The sequence below is a fragment of the Melopsittacus undulatus genome, chromosome 6, assembly GCF_012275295.1.
Source record: "Melopsittacus undulatus isolate bMelUnd1 chromosome 6, bMelUnd1.mat.Z, whole genome shotgun sequence".
Taxonomy (NCBI): Eukaryota; Metazoa; Chordata; class Aves; order Psittaciformes; family Psittaculidae; genus Melopsittacus; species Melopsittacus undulatus.
In genome coordinates this window covers 52,220,696-52,239,279 of record NC_047532.1, presented here as the reverse complement: position 1 = coordinate 52,239,279, position 18,584 = coordinate 52,220,696, and the positions used below count along the sequence as shown (strand labels likewise).

At 42.1% G+C, this 18,584-nt stretch overlaps 1 protein-coding gene across 2 annotated transcripts in view; it reads right to left on the bottom strand.

Annotated features, from left to right (window-relative positions):
• RASAL2 (RAS protein activator like 2) overlaps positions 1-18,584 on the bottom strand; it is a 101,622-nt gene that overhangs the window by 8,703 nt on the left and 74,335 nt on the right. Inside the window, exons 8-16 of one of the 2 annotated variants that reach the window (XM_031049945.2) lie at positions 16,740-16,884; positions 14,135-14,279; positions 13,020-13,256; positions 12,115-12,316; positions 9,239-9,438; positions 7,441-8,302; positions 3,316-3,450; positions 1,749-1,951; positions 1,163-1,250 (exon numbers count right to left, since the gene is read on the bottom strand). In XM_031049945.2, the coding sequence (XP_030905805.1) occupies positions 1,163-1,250; positions 1,749-1,951; positions 3,316-3,450; positions 7,441-8,302; positions 9,239-9,438; positions 12,115-12,316; positions 13,020-13,256; positions 14,135-14,279; positions 16,740-16,884 (2,217 nt within the window). The remainder of the gene's footprint in view (positions 1-1,162; positions 1,251-1,748; positions 1,952-3,315; positions 3,451-7,440; positions 8,303-9,238; positions 9,439-12,114; positions 12,317-13,019; positions 13,257-14,134; positions 14,280-16,739; positions 16,885-18,584) is intronic. The other variant, XM_005150195.3, reaches the window with a different exon arrangement.

Sequence of the window (18,584 nt, the reverse complement as noted above, 5' to 3'; positions counted from 1 at the left end):
CTGAAGAACTGTGGGAATATGGGCAGAGGTATCAGGAAAACCATAACTTTTCAAATTATCGAAAAGAAATCTGCTATAAGCGTGCTCCCAGTGTTAAGAGGCTTTGAAAAACTTTTTCTTTCTTTTACTCCATATATTCCTTAAAGTTCCATGTGAGCTCAAATATTTCTATTATTGTTGGCCACTCAACAGGAAAAAACTTATGTGCCCTTTTGTGCTCCCAATGCCTACGCTCTAATACGCCAGTACCATCTTTAACAATGTTTAACTGAGGCTCCCTCTTCCCACTCCTCTCTGTGTACAGAAACAACCTTCTGAAATAGCTTGAGTTATTCCTGAAACAGGTCATCTTCTTAAGATCATGTATTAAGGAAAGTTTACAGCTGGAACTACTGAAAAGCCCAGAAGCAGGAAAGATGTCCTCCAAATGCAAATATCACAAACATAACATGGCAGGCAGATATCAAACCAGTCTCAGGTTCTGTTGTACAAGCTTTGCTCTCTGTGATCAGCGCACACACAGAAGAAAAGCTGAAATGATCCCACACAATACACCCAACATGCATTGTCCCCTGGGCCCCACTTTCCACAGCTAACTTGTGTTATCTGAGGCAAGCACTGCAGGTTTGTGGCAAAGTGGGCGTTTCTCCAGGACTGACGGGGACAGTCAGATGGGGTGAAATGCCACATATGACATTATACAGGGCAATGCTTCATTGCAAGCATTCTCTTTTCTTGACTTGAACGTTCAAAGCCATGCTTTTAGCTTGCATAGCTGAGATGCATGCACATGGCAATTTAAACTATGCTGGTATGAGGCACAGCTTTTCCAGAGTTCCCAGGCCCACACTTGGAACAATGTTTACACAATGCACCATTATTCCTTTACCCAGTTGGGATCTCACAAAGTCAAAAATGCTGTGGAGAAGTGATCACTCCTGTGATATGTTGTCAGGCTGTCTCAAAGCCTCGGGTCACACAGTGAAGTTTCCACTAATTATAAAACCCAAATCTCTCCTAGAAGGTGGCAAGTCACATGTGCAACACCATGGGCCAATACTGGCTTGGGAGCAAGATAACAATGCTGGGGCAGGAGGATAGGGGAGAATAATGGGTTCTATGAACAAAACACTTGGTTCTTCGAGATCCTGAGGCTCCTTACCTGTGCATCAATAATTTTCTGCTTTGCATCAATGACAGCTTGCATCTCTGCATGATCCTTCTTCAGTTCCTCTTCAACTGCCATGAGTCTGATGAGCAAAAGGAAGTACACGTTAGGATGGTTTAATACTATTCCAGAGTGTTTCAGGTGCTCTGGTATGTTGGTCTGACTTCTCTGATTGTCCTGGCTCTGCAAAAGAAGAATTCTGCTGCACATGGAAAAGCTTATCAATCCATCTGATACTCCCAATCACCTAACCTTGTTATTCTCAAAATGGACATTGCCAAAAATGCAACTCTCAGAAAATGCTGTCTGCCTTGAGTACATATTCCAAACAAAGCAAAAAGATCTGGTTTAAGTACAACAGAGACCAGGGTTAAAAATTCCTAAACATTTTCCTTCACTCTCCTGGCAATGTGGGGCAAGTTTCCACATATGCATCCCTGTTTCCTCATCTGTAAAACAGGATGGTATCAGTCCAGAAATGTTAAGAAGCCCATGCCACTACCTTCTTTAGTCTCAAAGAGAACACCTGACACAAGGGAGCTGCTTGACCCACACAATCCCAAACTTTCCAAAGCCTCACCTACTGATGATGCTTTTCATTTGGCTGTCCTTCTCCTCCTGTTGCCTGCGCAGTCTCTCCTCACTGTCTTCCAGCCTAGACTTATACTCCATCAGCAGCTTCTGCATTTGCTGCTCTTGCACCAGGAGACGCCGCTCATACTCCTCCAGCCGGCGACTTGACACCTTCAGGCGCTCCTTCAGCTTTGCAATCTCTTGTTCATACTGCAGATGGAAAGAAAGAAGAATCAGGTGCAAAGGAAAAAGGAAAAGATCAGATCATTATAATCTGCTGCTGCTGTTCAGAGAAGGGCATGTTTTTTCCATGAAAAATAAATTGATAGAAGTAAAGGAAATGATAAGCAAGCAACTGTGTGTAACCACAGGCGAGGAGCACACAGGCTCCTGCTGAAGGCATTAAGCTGTTCACACACTGTAGAATGTAATTCTGTAGCACAATTTAAGCAGTCAAAGGGCTCTGAAATGGCTCCACAGCCCTGATTGCTAACATGCCCAGTTACTCCAGACTCATGCAGTTTCCAGACAAAAGCTGCAAATAGTGCTCAACTGGGGTGACCAAACTTATAAAACAGGGTGGTATAGGACCCAAATAACTCATTCTTCAGTACCTAATCAAGGCATGAAACCATGTGTGAAGAGAGAACAAATCATTCACTACAGAATAGAGCCTGTGAGTTTACCTGGCTGAGGTTTTGTTGTTCTACTTACTGTCTGTATGGACAACCACTTCCGCAGTAGTACAATGGATCTCAACATATTCCACTTTTTGGGGGGGTTCATACACCTTTCTTAACAATCATGTGTTCCTGCTTCTTGTCCACCAAATTCCCTCCTCCTCACTTCCTGCCTTCTCAAAATACCAAACCTCTTACGAAACTTCATCACCATAGCAGCATATAGATGTAACTGTATTTGGAAAAATGGTATCTACTCCTGGATATAAATATGCTTAAAAAGGAAAAGATCATGGATGTTTCTATGTAGCCCAGAAACACTGTACTGCCTAGATGACGGGCATTTGGCTCAGGTGAAGCCCAACATAAAATTTTAATGCAACTACTGATGATGACTGAATTGCATTTTACATAGCTTTGTACAATCACTTAGCATATCCTGAGCTATACTCAGTTGGGTTAACAATCATTATTTTTTTTCAAATGTAGTTTAAAGATCACTAAAGTGCTTTGCAAGCATAGCAAAATGGCAGTATGCTGTAGCTATAGTGTTGTCATAAAAAATAATGACTTGAGCAGGATCTAATATACTTAGGCGGTGTGACTCATGATGCACTTAAGTGCCAAATGCCAGCCTGCAGCATACAAACCCGGAGCTGTGTCAGTTTGCACCCATTTGACATGCTAGAGTCAGTACGTGGGGTAATCTACTGTATGGAATACTGTATTACAGGTAAGTGTGACAGCAAGTACAGCAGGAAGTTATGACAATACAACCTGTGTTTGAAAGCATGACTGTTACAGCAGCTCCTAAAAGCCATTCTGAACTTAGCTGTAGGGTGCACAGGACTCAGTGGCAGCCGTTGAGCTGGCTGCATACAGAGTAAAATCTACCTTTTCAGCATGCTTGACTTCATCTGGATTCTGCTCTGTGTCCTCCTCTACTTCTTCATACTGTCCATTGTTGAGAACCCATGCAGCTGTCCTTTCCACTGGTGACATTGTGGCAGAGTCCACAGGCGACTGAACCTGTAGCAGAGATACCTGTAAGCATTTCTCGAAGAAATCACATACAAATCAGCTAATAAACTAAAAATACAGTTTATTTGGAGGAGAAAAATTACCACGAATCTGTCAGTCTCAAAGAATCCCCCAAACCTCTCCTGCAGACATACTGCATCCTCCCTTGACTTTGGGAGTACTTACTTGAGCCTCTCTAAAACCAATGCACTTTAGAAATTTCTCTGCCTAAGTTAGTTCCTCTCTGGAAAAGTTCTTGTTTCCAAACCCTGTTCACACCCACCCTCTGCCAGATTTTCAGCAGAGCTTTCTCAACCTGTGATTTCTCTCACAAAGAAAACAGAGTGACAAAGCTTCACTTGCAGCCTGTTCAGGTAAGACAGATTGGTTTCTTCGGAGTACAGAGGAGCTTGACTTGGGAGCAGCTTTCTCAGCCAGGCTTGGCAATAGAGCATGACTTGGATATGAGACAGCACAGCAGTACTTAAAAGTGGCAAAGAGGTGTAACATTATCACCGTAGTGCCTATCAGATTTAGATGGTCTGTTGCAGCACATACACCCAGACAAGGCTGGGAAAGGAAGTCAGGGCCAGTAGTGCCAGTTACTAGAACTGTAACACATCATCACAGGCTACCCTTTTTAAGGGCATGTGAAAAAGAAGCCAAGAAAAGAAACAAGGAACTCTGCCTAGCTAGGGAAAATATGGCTTGCTATAAATTCCAAGCAATTTTCATGGACAAAGACAAGTTTATAAGCACAGGAATTAGCATAATTATCCCTGAAAGAGCAATACTGTCTTAACTTTTTGAGAAATGTGAAAGATCAACTTCCCTCACCCCAACTATATCTTCTATTTGTGCTCAAGCAGCTCTTCAGCTCACTGCTTCATTTCAGTATTATACCAAAGTGAAACATGTTCCCTGGCAGAGGGATCTGAAGTCTCAGGAGCTCTCTACAGAGTAACAGCTTCTTTACATGACTAGGCAACGGATCATGTCAACCTCCATTTTTGTTTCTCGTGTTCATGAGGACAGGGCTGGTGCATGCTGCGTACACCCTACGCCAGCTCCGGCCAGAGACTCTGCTTGCAATGGCTCAGCTGTCCTGAGCAGCGATGAAGACTCCAGCACTGGAAGAATCCTCAGGAAGAATGAGTATGAAGGGAATTTGCCGGAGGAATTAGGAACAGCTATGGATGAACAGTGTCATTGTTTACTGGAGTTAGGGAGGACTAAGATAGGAGAAGGGTGACTATAATCTTCATCACCAGCCTTCTAACAGACTGCTGATCAGCAGCAAACCTTGCCAAACTATATTGCAAGCTGTTGGACAGAATATTTTCAGTAGCCAAATTCTGAAAGCCTACAAAGACCAAGTGGATTGCAAGCACTTCACATGCTAATGGATTATGAGTTTTCCCCTTATAATAAAGGGGAAAAAAAAAGAAAAAGCCTCTGTGCCGCTCTTCCAGGGGAACACACTGACATTTCTATTCCCACCTACCTACTAAATGGAAATGGAAGGCAAAAAGTGACCTCTCCCAGCAAACAAAGGGCCTAGCTCTATATTCAGAAACAAATAGGACTTGTAAAGAACAGAGTCTAATAATTATAACGCCCACAAAGCATGCCTAGAAAGAACATGCCCAACTTCACTTTTTTCTTTTTCTTTTAAAAATAAGAACAAAATTCCACAACACAATTTGCAATTAAAAAGACGCAATGGAATTTGCCTCAAAAAATTTTGGCCGTTCCATTTGGCATACTTCAAGACATTTCTCAAGGGTGCGGGGAAGTAAAGAATAAATTGATTCATCTGAATAAAGTAGGAGCAAGTACTCTAATGAATCCAGTGGAAATAATTAGTATGGAAAGTAGAGTGGAAAAAAACATTGCCTGTAAGAGAGAGGAAGGAGACTGCCCTAAAGCCAGTCATAGTCACAGGCATCTATGAAGCTGAATGTAAAAAGCAGCTAGAGCAGAGTCATTGTGTTGCTAAGCAAGCAAAGGTAACTCATTTACTGGGAGGCAGTTGGGTAATCAGCTATCTAAGGTGAGAAGACACAGAGGTTTGCAAACAGCTAACTGAATACTTCTTGTACATACACACAGTGCAGAAGTCAACCGAGTAAGGTGTATGCACAAAGTCTGGAGACATACCACCTGTACTTTCCCCTCTTTATCCCCACACTTTCAATGTAAAGCCTTCTTTGTGAATTTGTGTAGACACTTGCCACAAGAAGCCCTGAGGAATGACACCAGCTCCCTGAGGATTTTGGCTAGGACACTGCACAGAACCATACAATAAAACTCATCAGATCATTTAATACAGGTTTACACTGGATGCCTGAGAAATGCAAAGGGAGTTTATCCTTCAAATTTATCCTTGTTACTCACCTAAAAAATTCCCACCACCTCCACACTAGGCTTAGTTGTATTCAAAATACTTCACTTATCAACCCCTCTATGCCCAAAAACACAGGCTCCAAAGGACACAAACATATGCACTTCAAATAATGTGCAATTACTTTTTTTGGTATTACTAACTTGGCATACTAAGTTTGCTTTGTGATTCGGTGCTTCCATTCTCCTTGTACTTTAATGAACTTGAGGTATCAAAGTAATTTTGAAGCCCTGGGTTCCCAGGCATCATCATCCAGATTCTCCTCCTTACATCTGCAGCATTCCAGACTTCGCCAAGAACACTACACCAACAGCAATACCAGTAAAATCTTTGGCAAACGAAGAGCTCATGCTGGCAACTAAGTTCTTCTGCCAGCTTTAGGTTACAAGTGTTCCCCCTGCATAATCATGTCTTCACCAGAGGTTTTGCTATCAGGGTTAGATCAGCAAGGAAGATCATAACCTCCTACTCCTTGTGGATATACCATCTCCAACAGCATGGTGCCATCCCAACCACAGGGGCTGCAATTTTCTGGAGTGAAAGTCCTCACTCATGCCTGTCTTCAGATTAGCATCCTTCATAGAAGGTCTTGTGGAAAGCAGGAACTTAAAAAACTCCCTTCTGTACTAGGTAAGGTTAATCAAACATGACCATGTTTACCTTCACAGTGACCACAGAAGAAAACACTTAACCCCAAGGAATAGTGCAGGTGGCGTCTTCAAGAGCCTCATCTTGCCCAGCTGATAAGTCTGAATGCACTTACATGACATTTCTAAAAACAACCACCTTCCCTTAGACCTACAAATAGAGACATTTTCTACCTTTGCTGTAGTACCAAGCATTTAAATACTCATTTTCTATTTAACAGTACACTAATTTAGGAAAATATTTGCATACACAACTACTCAGAACAGGATTTTTTTTTTAAGGTAAAGGAATGTTGGCTTTTTGACAGGAAAATCTTGATTTACAATTGCCCATGAAGAACTGATAAAGTGCTTCAGGGGCTGGTACATATAAGCACTGCTTTCCAGCAAGTGTTTGCGTTATTCATAGTTTGGGATGATTAATGAAAAAGAAGTACTTATTTGGGAACCAGCAATAGATTGTTGCATTATGGTGAAACACAGATTTCTCCACACTTAAGATAACTGTACTTACTTATTATTTTGGCAGCAGTTTATATTTTCTCTTTGCTTATTTCTCTGGTTTTACGTAGCTATCCTTTTTAATTAGCACCACAGGGCAAATGCAGTCTCACGTGGCAACCTTAGCTACAATTTAGACAAAAGCTTCTTCTATTTGTTTTATTCAGGGAAATTTTCAAGTTTTGTTTCTTTCAGCAGGCAATGGAAAACTTTTTTTTTTTAATATTTAGTACAAAAGCATCCAAAAGTAACAGGTAGGCTAGGCTTGCCAAGCTTGTAAGAGTAACAAAGGATGACTATTCCTTACACTTGCTAGTGGCCACTGATTTAAAGTGCCAGCATTCCTGATTCAACCCAATTCAACTCAAAGGTCAAAAGCTTCGAAGCTTGACACATCAATCAACTAAACATCAAAACAGAATGAACATGGAAAAAGGCTTTCCTTACCTGCTGTGTTTGTTGCCTCTGAATTGCCCTCACCTTTGGGACAGGGCTCTCTCTAGAGGATGAGGACTGTTGCCGGGACTGGCTCCCATTCTGAATGGGTTCAGTCACCATGGCCCCGGACACTCCTGACATGCTGCCTGTGCTCCGCAGGGAAGCACTGTGTGGCAAGGACTGCGGTGCTTTGGCCCTGGCGCCCAGTCCAGCTTGGTCCATTTTGCGGATCTGTGCTTGGCTGCTGCTGTTCTGGCGGGGCAGTGCGATGGGGATGTGCTTGTCTGGGACTGTGTGGCGCCGAGAGAAGTCCTCACTCTGCGTGCTGCGCTTGGTGAAGTCCTCCATGCTGCTGTTGCTGGGTCCGCTAAGTTTGAAGTCTTCACTGTTGCTTCGGCTCTGGGAGCTGGCAGTGCTCAGGTTCTCCAAGCTGGAGTCCACAGAGGCCTTCGGCATTGGTGGGGTTGGGTTGTTGAGATGGTAAACTGGGTTCTGGAATGACAGAGGCTGGAGGCTGCCCTGCTGGTTCAAAGCTGGGTGCAGAGGCCTTCTCACCTGGGGAGCACTCTGGGGTGTGCTCTGAGTTTCCCACAGCTGTTTGATGTTTGCCACCTGTGTGACAGAGAGCTGGCTGCCAGCTAAGCGCAAAGGCACATCGTGCATAACAGAAGCATGGTCAGTGTGAGCTGTGTGAGGGTCTTGGAGGTCCATGAGAGAGATGCTACGTCCATTGGGCAAGATGCTTTCCCTTTCATCCTTATCTGAGTAAGTCATGCTCTGGGTGGATGCCTGCTGAACCAACAGTAAGGTCTTGCCCCGAAAATATCCATCTACATTTTCCTGGGTTGGAGACTTCAGCTTATGCAAGTCACTGTGGAACAGAATGGAATTTGGTCAATTTTTAAGCAGACAAGACCCTTAGAGATCCATCCCAGAGAAGTCTTTCCACCTCATTTAACCTCCCCCCCCATCTGAAAGCTTCAAGGAACCAGGTTTCCTTTTATGAGCTCTTTGTGTTCAAGTCAGAACTCTTCCTTAATTACCACTTATCGTTGAGAATTACATTTGATTCAAGAAGTGCTTCATCTTCATTTGTTTTACAGGTGAAATGCAAACCATTCCCATCAAATCCTCCCCCCTTAGACACTTCTGTCTTCAGCAAAACTTCAGAGCAGTTCAGATCCCATTTAACCCTTTACCAGCATTATGTATTGCCAGGGTCCGAAAACTCAACAGGAGTTGTGTGAATCAGATGTGTGAAGCAGATCTAGATGTAAGCTCAGAATGCAGACATTTCCATGTAGCAAAACTAGCCCTCATATCTCAGACAGAAACTACTCTAAGACCACAGTATCAAGGCTCTTTAGCAGCTCTGTCATGTCACAGCTTTTTGCTTCAGATGCACAGCTATTACAGTATGCAGAATACTGCACTGAACAGAGAAGAGACTACTTTTGCTCTTCTCCTGGTAACAAGTTCCACCTACAGCCCATCTTTTTTATTAGCAGTAAAGAAGTGGTCTGATCACCAGAAGGAAAGGCTATGGCTGACTATGTATCTGGACACTCAGACTTGCAGTAAATTGCAAAACTATGTAGCAGCTGAAGTCACTGACCCCCAGAGACATGTGTGAGTCCTGAGTAAGCAAAAAGCTTCAGGTCTCTAGTGCCACCTTTTGTAACTCTTAATAGGACTGTGTATTCCCTGTGATAGAGGCAGACAGCTCAGCTGAAGAAGCACTCAACCCTTAACAGGCTTACCAACCCCGTTATCCCACATCTTCCCTTGAGCTCTGGATGTTACATACCCATCAGTGGGGTCCTCAAATATCTTCTGAAGCCCTGAGGAGAGACTGCCACTGACATTTGGACTAGAGCTGTGCTCAGTGAAACGCCTCAGCTGCTGCTGTATTGGTGTAGGGTTGGTCATTGATTTGGTGATATCAGCAAGAATACGAGGAAGAGGTCCCAGTTTTGCCACGGTCGCCTGTAGGAAGGAATTTTCACCCTAATTGGACAACAAGCACCGCGACATCCGCCAGTTTTTTGATAACGATGCACAGAGGCGGAGGGATGGAGGTGGAAGGAAGGAGGGTGGGTGGTTGTGTGCGGGTGTGGCAGGACCGTAATGCAGTGTTACGGAGCAGCGTAACCACGGCGACGAGATGGATGGAGGAGACGAAACGGGGTGCAGCAGACATTGAGGAAAGAAAAGGAAATAGAAAAGAAATTAGGATTGACCCCCAAAAATAAAAATCATGCTCAATAAAACAAAACTATTGCCATTCCAATGCAAAACTATCATGCAAAGCAAATTAAGTCCAGGGCAGGTGAGGACAAAGTGAAAACTATGGTATCTATTCATTAAAGTGCATTCAAAGACTACACATTGAGCTAGTGGGGGGGCTTTCCAGGCAAAGGATGTCATGTGGTAAAGAAAATGCATGCCAACAGACAAAGGGATGCGGCATTCAGGTGGATCATGAGAGAATTGTGAGGGTTGAGGGAGATGGAGAAAGGAAAAGTTTTCATTTCGTAAGGTTTTTGTTTTTGGCATCCTACACTGATGCCACCTTCTGTAGCACCCTGTTATCAACAATTAAGGCATTCTTCCTACCTAAAAGTGAAAAATAACTGCATGAAAACATCAATGTTCCTCATCCCAACATTATCACATCAGCCTGGGATTATATGTGTAGCTTCTGGTTCAATTACATGTTAGCTCAGTGTTGGCCAGGCCTAGGATAGGAGGAGCTGACCTTCCAGCAAGGAAGTCTGCTCATTCAAGCTCTGTATCTTTCTCCCCACTTTGGGTCACTTATTTCATCTACAGGGCATCTTCAGGCTCTTGGGACTGCAGGAGCAAGGGAAAAGTGCTGGAAGTTTAGAAAAAAGCAAAGCTCCACTACAAAGACAATATTCTTTTCAAAGATACCCTTATTTTTTCCTGTAAGCTGCTATTCAGTCAGTTTGGCTCCAAAGAAAGGTCTCTTTGCAGACACTTCCACATAGCACTTTTTCTGTGTCTATTAAAATCTCTGAGGTGACTTCTCTCATCATTTCCCAGTCATTACCTACAGTAAAGCAGTATTGCATGTAACTTCACCCCTCAATTCTCTTTTTAGCAAACCACTATTCCAGCTCCCAAAGGACTGTTAGGATAGATCCATGCATCTAATCTACAAGAAAGGGCAAAGCAGATCTGCTTTGAGAGTTTATCCAGGCCTGGCTCCTTCATCTTTTTGCAGCCCAAGACATTTAAGACTGTTGCATTCAGAGAGCAGCTCACAGTAAGTAACATCAAATCTAAAGATCCATTTGCAGTTCTAAAGACTGGAGCTGGGTTTGTCTTCACCTGATGCCTGAGCAGCTTAGAGGGAGATGACAGTGTGCCCTGCACTGGTGGGTTTACCCCACTTTGTAGAAAACGGGGGATGGTCTTTTGAGTGCTCACTTTGCCTGTTTTCCTAAGGCTGCTGAACTGTCTTTACAGCTGACTTTGCTGCCTACGACATTCTGAATGCTCACTGTGTGTATGTAGGAGGGAAATGGAAAAACAAGAACATAAATTGTTATCAAACTAAGATTAACTAAGGTTAATATATATTGCCTTTTTGAGTCAAGGACATTTCAATTTACTCTGATGCAACAAGCTCAGTTTTTTTTTGTTTTGTCTTAAACGATGTACTGCGAGAAAATAGATACCCAACAAATAACTGCTGGCAAACCTTAATGCAATAAAAATATTAAGAGTACATTGCAATTCACCTCACCTCTCCAGTTTCAAAAGAAAGAATAATATAAATGGAATAGGGACAAAATAATGCAACCTCTAAAAGGTGGAAATGGAACAGTTCCAAGCACTTGTAAAAAATAAAGATTCACAGCTCAGCTTTTCTGGGTCTTATCAACTACCTTTGCTATCACAGATTTTAATGGTTTTGCATCCTGCAAAGTTAAGGAAGAACAAACGACTGCCATTTCTCCTTCTATAGCTAAATGGAAAGAATGTTTATTGTTGGTGGTATCTACTGCGATCAGCAGAACAGAATCTGGACAATGCATATGACCCCAGCACAATACATGACAGAAAGCATCTTGCTTTTGTTACAGGATAAAAGTGAGAGTAGATCCAGGGTTTTACATGACATCCTCTTGTATACTAAAAACTAATCTGAAGACTATAGAAATGAGAACACAGTAGACTTTGGATCAGGTCTTTCATGAAAACCATCTGCCTGGCCAACACATTACTCCATCAGAGCTGGGCAAAGTAGTGTCTAATGTGCAGCAAAGCACCTCTATTAGCATCAAAAAGAGCACTGCAATATTTTCATTTTCTGTCCAAATACTCTCCCTTTTTTTCCAGCTCACTTATGAGAAAGGACTGGCTGCTCAGTGAATTCCAGGTCTACTTTTAAGTGCTGCCCTCTCCACCATTGAACACCCAACCTTCCTTAAGGTGCTGCAAACTGTTTGCACTTACTGCTGAAGCCCAACCACTTCACATGCCCCGATCTGAAATCATGGAAAGAACAATTGTGAAATACCACTGTCAAACATTCCTCTCAAAAGCAATTCTTCCAAAAGCAGGCTTCAGCTGCTCCCTTGATGTTTCCTAGTGTTTACTGTTGCTACTATACAATTGCCAGATTCACCCTCCTGGGCCTCCAGCCTGCTTTACCTTATCAAGTTGGGACACAACTTCCCATAGGAGGGAATGCAAAACTGAGAGCTCTCTGCCCAGGTCGATGTAGCCCTCAAATCCAGGCATGTTTGAGATGGTATCTGGATTAGAGATCTCCAGGAGAAAACGCTTCATTCCTCCCCACTCATGTTCCAAAAAGTCATTCATGAAGGCCATATATTCTTCCTTATTACCAAACCTGCAAGAAAACAGGGGATGGGGGCAAAACCCAGTCAATAACCTCGATACAAAATACAGAGTAGAAGTGCTTACAGTCAGTTACTTAAATGCTTAACTTTAAACCTACCTTTCCAAAGATTTGTGCTGGAAGACAAAAAACACAACAACAACCCCCCTACCCTTCCCCAATAGTACAATTATTAAGAGTTTCAGGGCTTTCTTTGACTTACTTAATTACTAGTAATTCAGTGTTCATACTATGATCAAGGACTCAACACATCTCCCCTCCCTCTCACTATCTCTCTCCTCCCTTTTCTGCTTCTCATCCCCTTTAAGAGAAATGCCATGCCCTTTGTATCATTCAAATAGGAATTTTGGGGGAAGAAAGGAGGAATACCATGATCCTTGGTGGGAACAGGCTTTTTTTTTCTTTTGAAATAGCATATACACTGACATGCTAATGCATGACTCTTCCTGGTTCTTATACTGTGTCCCCTTTACTGAATTGAACACAGCTCAAATCTGCATGTGAAAAGGAAAGGTGTCTCAAGTGCTCACATATAAGTGAGAAGTTTCCTCCTTCTCTAAAGCTGACTTCAATATGCCAGAGAACCAGCTGCCTGCAAACATGACTACCAAGCAGGGCTTTCCTTGCTCCATAGTAATCTGCAGTGACTTGCACACCTAGAGGCACAGATTTCATTTTTAATGCCACCACTTACTTGGCAAAATTGGCAAGATTCTGAATGACTTTAGCAATAAGTGTGAGCGTGCGAGACGTCCGGTCATCAGGATACTCCTGCATGAGGCTGAAAAGGCTGGGGGACATGATAGCGGGGCACAGGAAGCGAAGGAAGAGAGAGGCACTGATCAGGCGCTCACTGATGTCCTGCTTGCCCCTGTTCAGGCACTGCTGCTTCCAAGATGCAAATACCTCCTTCAGCTCACGAGGGAACACGCTAGGAAACAATAAACCAGGAAATAAAATTGCATGGGCAATGAAATGCAAAAATTTGAACTGGTGACCAATCACCTGCAATAATTATCTGTGAGCTCTTCCCTCCCTCCCCCCCCTTCTCTCTACAGGATAGGAAATGTCATTAGGCATCTATTCTTAGATTCCTATTTAATCTGGTAGTACTTAAGTACTCTTTAAAGCATGCCTTGCTCATATACGTTAAATGAAGCCATTTTCAGACACACTGCTTTGCAAGTTAAGAACTTATCCATTGCTACCATGGAGCAAACAGGGTGTTAGAACATTAAAAACACACTGAACTAAACTCAACTCTCTAACTGAACTTCTTATTTTGCTTGTCAAAATCTCTCCCAGTATTTTGCATGTGCTTCATCCTGAAGCAGAAAGGCCCTTCTTTCACTGCTACTCAGAAACACAGATTAATAGAAATCTCTCTGCCAACATTTTCTCCCTGTGATTTCCTGTTCAATTCTACAGATTTAAAGGTCTAGAAGGTTTTTATACACATCAAAACTTTCAACTTTTTATTCCAAGTTCAAGCTAAACTGTTAACTTCTCACTTTATTCCCTTCATATTGAGTCACAGCTCAGTATGTGTTCACTTGGCAGAGTATTTCAGCAGATGCTCCTGTCAGGTATCATGTGTGGGACTGGAATACCTCAATTTGGGCAAAAGATCCACCTGCAATATGGTGTCACACGTAGTAAGGCAGTCAGGAAAGGAAACTAAGTCAGTCTCAGAAGACAGATGAGTGTATACTATTTCCCCATACTGCTGTTTTCTTGTCTTCAGAGGAGGAATGGACACCCTCTAAGCAAATGACCTAACGGGGGAAAAGGGGAGGGAAGATGCCTCACCAGTAAGAATTGATAATCTTGCAGAAAGCCAGCTCACAACACATTTTCAGGTTGCTCTGATGATCTGTTAATTCACTGGATGAACATTTGCTGGGATCCACTTCACAGTTTTCATCTGACTCATACAAAGCCTTGATAAACTCCCCTGGACAAAGGGAAGAGGATGACAAACCAGGGTAGTTACATGAAAAGCCTTCTTAACACACCTTTAAATCCTGCTTATGTCTTTCCTTGGCAACTGCATCCTCTGTTCCCTGTGTTTGCAATACAGCCTCCAGACACCAGATGTTGGGGATACAAGTCCTTCCAGGTCTTTTATAACAGAGCACTTGATGTGTCAGTTTAGATGGCTGGTGCCTATGGGAGTTTGTTTGGACTCCCGTGCCCTTGCTGTCCTCAAATATAGGTACAATAACAGGATGGCTTTGCTTACAAACCCTGCAGACACTTCACTTGTAGCCTAAAGAACAGGATTTGACTTTGTATTCAAATTGTATTACCAACTATAAAATTATCCACAGTCTGAGAAAAGAAGTTGTGCTATTCATCTTCGTAATTGCCACAGGAAATGCATTTGACAATGCTATTTATTTTTATTATTTCTAAATTTACATTTAATTTTTAAAAAATGTCACCTTGCTATTGAATAAGAGTAATACTCAAGTGCTAGGTAGATATAGCTAATTTTCTCAATCTCTTATTAACACCTTACAACATTTGTACAGCCTGTATCTTTCAAAATCATTTGAATTTCTGTTATCCTTTTCTTACAGCATCAGAACAGAAACTGGACACACATAAAACCAGATGAAGTTTCCTTTGACATACTGGAGTAAACTACCTACTGGTTTTTCTCTTACATATCAGCACACCAAGTGATTTTTAAACTCTTGTTCACTAAGAAAAACTATTCATTTGCTTAATGATTCAATGTCTTTTAAGTTCATCTCCTCAGATGCTCCTGCTGGCTCTGAGCTAACACCACAAGGCTTGTTTGTGCAAAAGGGTTTTTTGTCTTTGTTTTCATAAAAATTCTTAAACGCCTCCCAACCCCCTCCCCGTATCTCAAGTCAGCAGTGTTCTTGCAAGCAAAGCAGGCAGCACATTTTCTTAAGCTTTTCTTTTTTTTGGTGGGGTGCAAAAGAAATTTCTACTGAGAGTATCTAGAAGATGTATTTGCAAAACTCTCACTTCTATTGAGCCAATTCTGCTTTAACTGCTGTTTACTGAATAATTTTTTTTCCGTAACATATTTGAAACTTAATCTTTGTGGTCTACAAGATCCAGGCTTCATTGCATACTAAGATGTACTTACAGATGTATTAAATAGCTAACACCAAGCGTAATGTTAATCCTTTCAAAGCACATGGCATCTGAGCAAAATGACATTTAAAACCTGACAATGAATTAAATGAGTATATTGTCATAAGCAACCTTGCCCTGAGCTACAGATGAGCTGGATGACCTTAGGGGGATTTTCCATCTCTCATGTCTATGATTTACAGTCTTATCACTCAGCGCTAAATGATATATATTAAAAGTCATTAATTTTAAAATATTTTTATGTAATTACTCCACATTAAAGGGCTTGCAGTCAAATGTAATATGCTGGTCCCACAGCTGATTGTTCAGTCTGCTGCAAAGCATAGCACAAAGTAACATGCTGCTCATCTGTCCACACCAGGTGAGAGCCCAGGACTGTGACTTACATTCAGTGGTTCCACCCCTGAGAATAAGACAACCAGAGGAGGCTCATTACACTTAAGAAATGGCCAAAATGAGTATAATCACAGACTTCACTATCCTGACCCCTGGAGCACTAATTTAGCCAACCATCTCCTTGATGACTTGCCAGCGCCTGGGATTGCTGAGGACAAGCAAGACTGCTGGGAAAGCAAGCTGGCTCTTTTTTTTTTGCTTTTTGTGAAAGGATGTGGTGTGGGACTTGGCTTTGGCCTGATCTTGTTTTCTTTGTATCAATTTCCAAAGCTTTCTTAATCCAAAAAACAACAGGGGGATGGGTGGCTCATTGTGCAATCATGGGTAACAAAGATTGTGTGGATTAGTGAAATATATGCTTCACATTCATAACCCTTTCTGAAATCTTCACCTAACCACACTGCACATCATACCAGACACGCTCCTGACACCACAACACTAGGTATTTGTCTCAATTTCTGCTGTTAAACTATGTGTCAAAAAAATGGTTTTTAAGCCTGTTCATATTTCAGATGGAACAATCACCATTGCCCACAAATAAACTGCAGTATTACAGCACTTCATCACAACTAGAGATATAAGAGAAAGTTACCCAGAAAAACATAACATGGTGATACAACATTTAAATGAGACTCAGCTGTATCAAATGCAGTTTGCCTTGCCCTGAATGCCACTTCTGCAGGCACCAAAGAGTACCTTCCTGTGTGTAGGAAGGGCACCAAGAGTAAGACAGCATGCATTTTGCCATATGGATGCTAAACACCTGGCTGAGTGCTGAGGTAGTTTCTTCCCATCCCACATTCCAAGATGCACAAGGCTTCAGTCATGTTACAGACAGTCGAAGGTTAGCCCCTGCAATGCAGACAGGTGACAAGCACTTTCTTACCTAGTGCATCGTGAAGATACTTCTGCCCTACCAATTTCAGGTATTCCTCAATAGCTTTGGTAGCAAGTGTGTTCTCCCTGAAGATCAAGACATCATGCTCCCCACAGCGATCTACCTCAGACATCACCAAATCCGTCAAGAAGTCCTGAAGGAAAAGGTCAAATGGCAATAGGTTATTTTAAACAGATTCGGTCATGCCAGGCTAACTGCAGAAGCCAAGAAGGGAAAATAAACAGAGAAGCCAGAAGATTACTGAAATAATTGCTCAGCCTGAGACAAGAGCTGCAGATGCTACATGTAGTATGAGCTAAGGAAATAGCTAAGGCTCCTCTAGGGCTTATTATACTTATAAAATTATATAGATCACAAATTATAAAGGGAAAAGCAAAAATCTCTAAAAGAAAACCTTTATGGCCAGGCTTGTGTTTCATCCTGAGCAGAACCCTTCATCAGTTTATCAGTGGCTTTGTCTGCTGAAAGAAACTGTGATATCATATTTATCTTTTAATACTGAATATCCCATACAAACTTGGATTTAAAAATCCAGAATGGAAGTTGGACTGAGCGATAACTGTGACTTGCTGGTTCTTATGCAAACACCAGCATCCCCCAACAGTTCAAAGACTGCTGTAGTAAGGTTCACTGTGTTAACTACAATACAAAAGCCATAATGCACCGTAAGTGTATGATTGTAAAATACACAAAACAAATTATGTATGCTAAGTACAGCTCAAAAATACATTAAGAATACTCCTAGTTTTCAATCCATTATTGCTGTTTCTTTTCTGCAAAATTGGAGAGAATTATATTCACGTGGCATAAACTGGAAGTATCCCGCTGCATCACCACCACATACTGTGAACTGGAAATGTACCTTCTTAGCAGCTTTAGGTTATGGCAGCCTAAGCTGCTCAATGCTTCCAGTAAACAGACGTTCAAACATTCAGGTGCTGGGAAGGGAAAGTTCTAATACTTAATTTATCTACCTGTTGTAGCTAGTACTGCAGGAATCCAGAGCCTATTTTCCAGCAGGATTTCAGCACAATCCTAGAGAAGCTATCCAAGCTACCAGCTTCTCTTGAACAGACAACCAACCTTGTGTTCCTTTCACACAGTGTCACAGAGCACAGAGGAGAACAGGGTACTGTGGCAGTACTACAGCTTGGTACTACTCACACACCCACTTGGCAGGCAGCATCCAGATAAATCCATGCTTGTTAATGCTTCTCAGACTTTCCCCAAGACCTACAAGATATTGTCCCACAATCTATTTTAAGAAACTGAGGCTCACTCCAACTGCTGCCTTGGAGAGAACCATCAGTGTGCACCCACAAGTCCTAATAACATCCCTGAGGCAGCTGGAATCACCATTAATTGAGTATAGATTCCCCAAATGGCTGTTCAAATGCTGACCAAGTCAATGTAAGCATTGATTCGCTGACTTAGCACAGAATCAACAATGGCATCCTGCTGCTCACTGTATTAGAGACTTATTTATAGAAGTAATTCCCTGGTTTACCAATCTCTTGCTTATTTATCTCTTATCCTGTATCATGATTTTAGAAAAACAGAAAACATTGCTGAAGATTCAAGTACAGGCCCTAACTTTTCAGAAGAACATTGTTAGTCCTCCTGCTTATACTTTGTATGCAGCATCTTTAATCTATCAACTCTAAATCATTGTTTGTAGGGGATGCCTAGCTATATGCTTTCCTGGTAGATGAAATTGCCCAATCCTTTTCAAATATACTTTTGAGACCCTTTTCTCAGTCTTACCCCATCAAGTGCCTCCTGCTGTTGCTTACGGTCACAGGCTACCTAGCTTCTAGCTGAGGAGATACCACT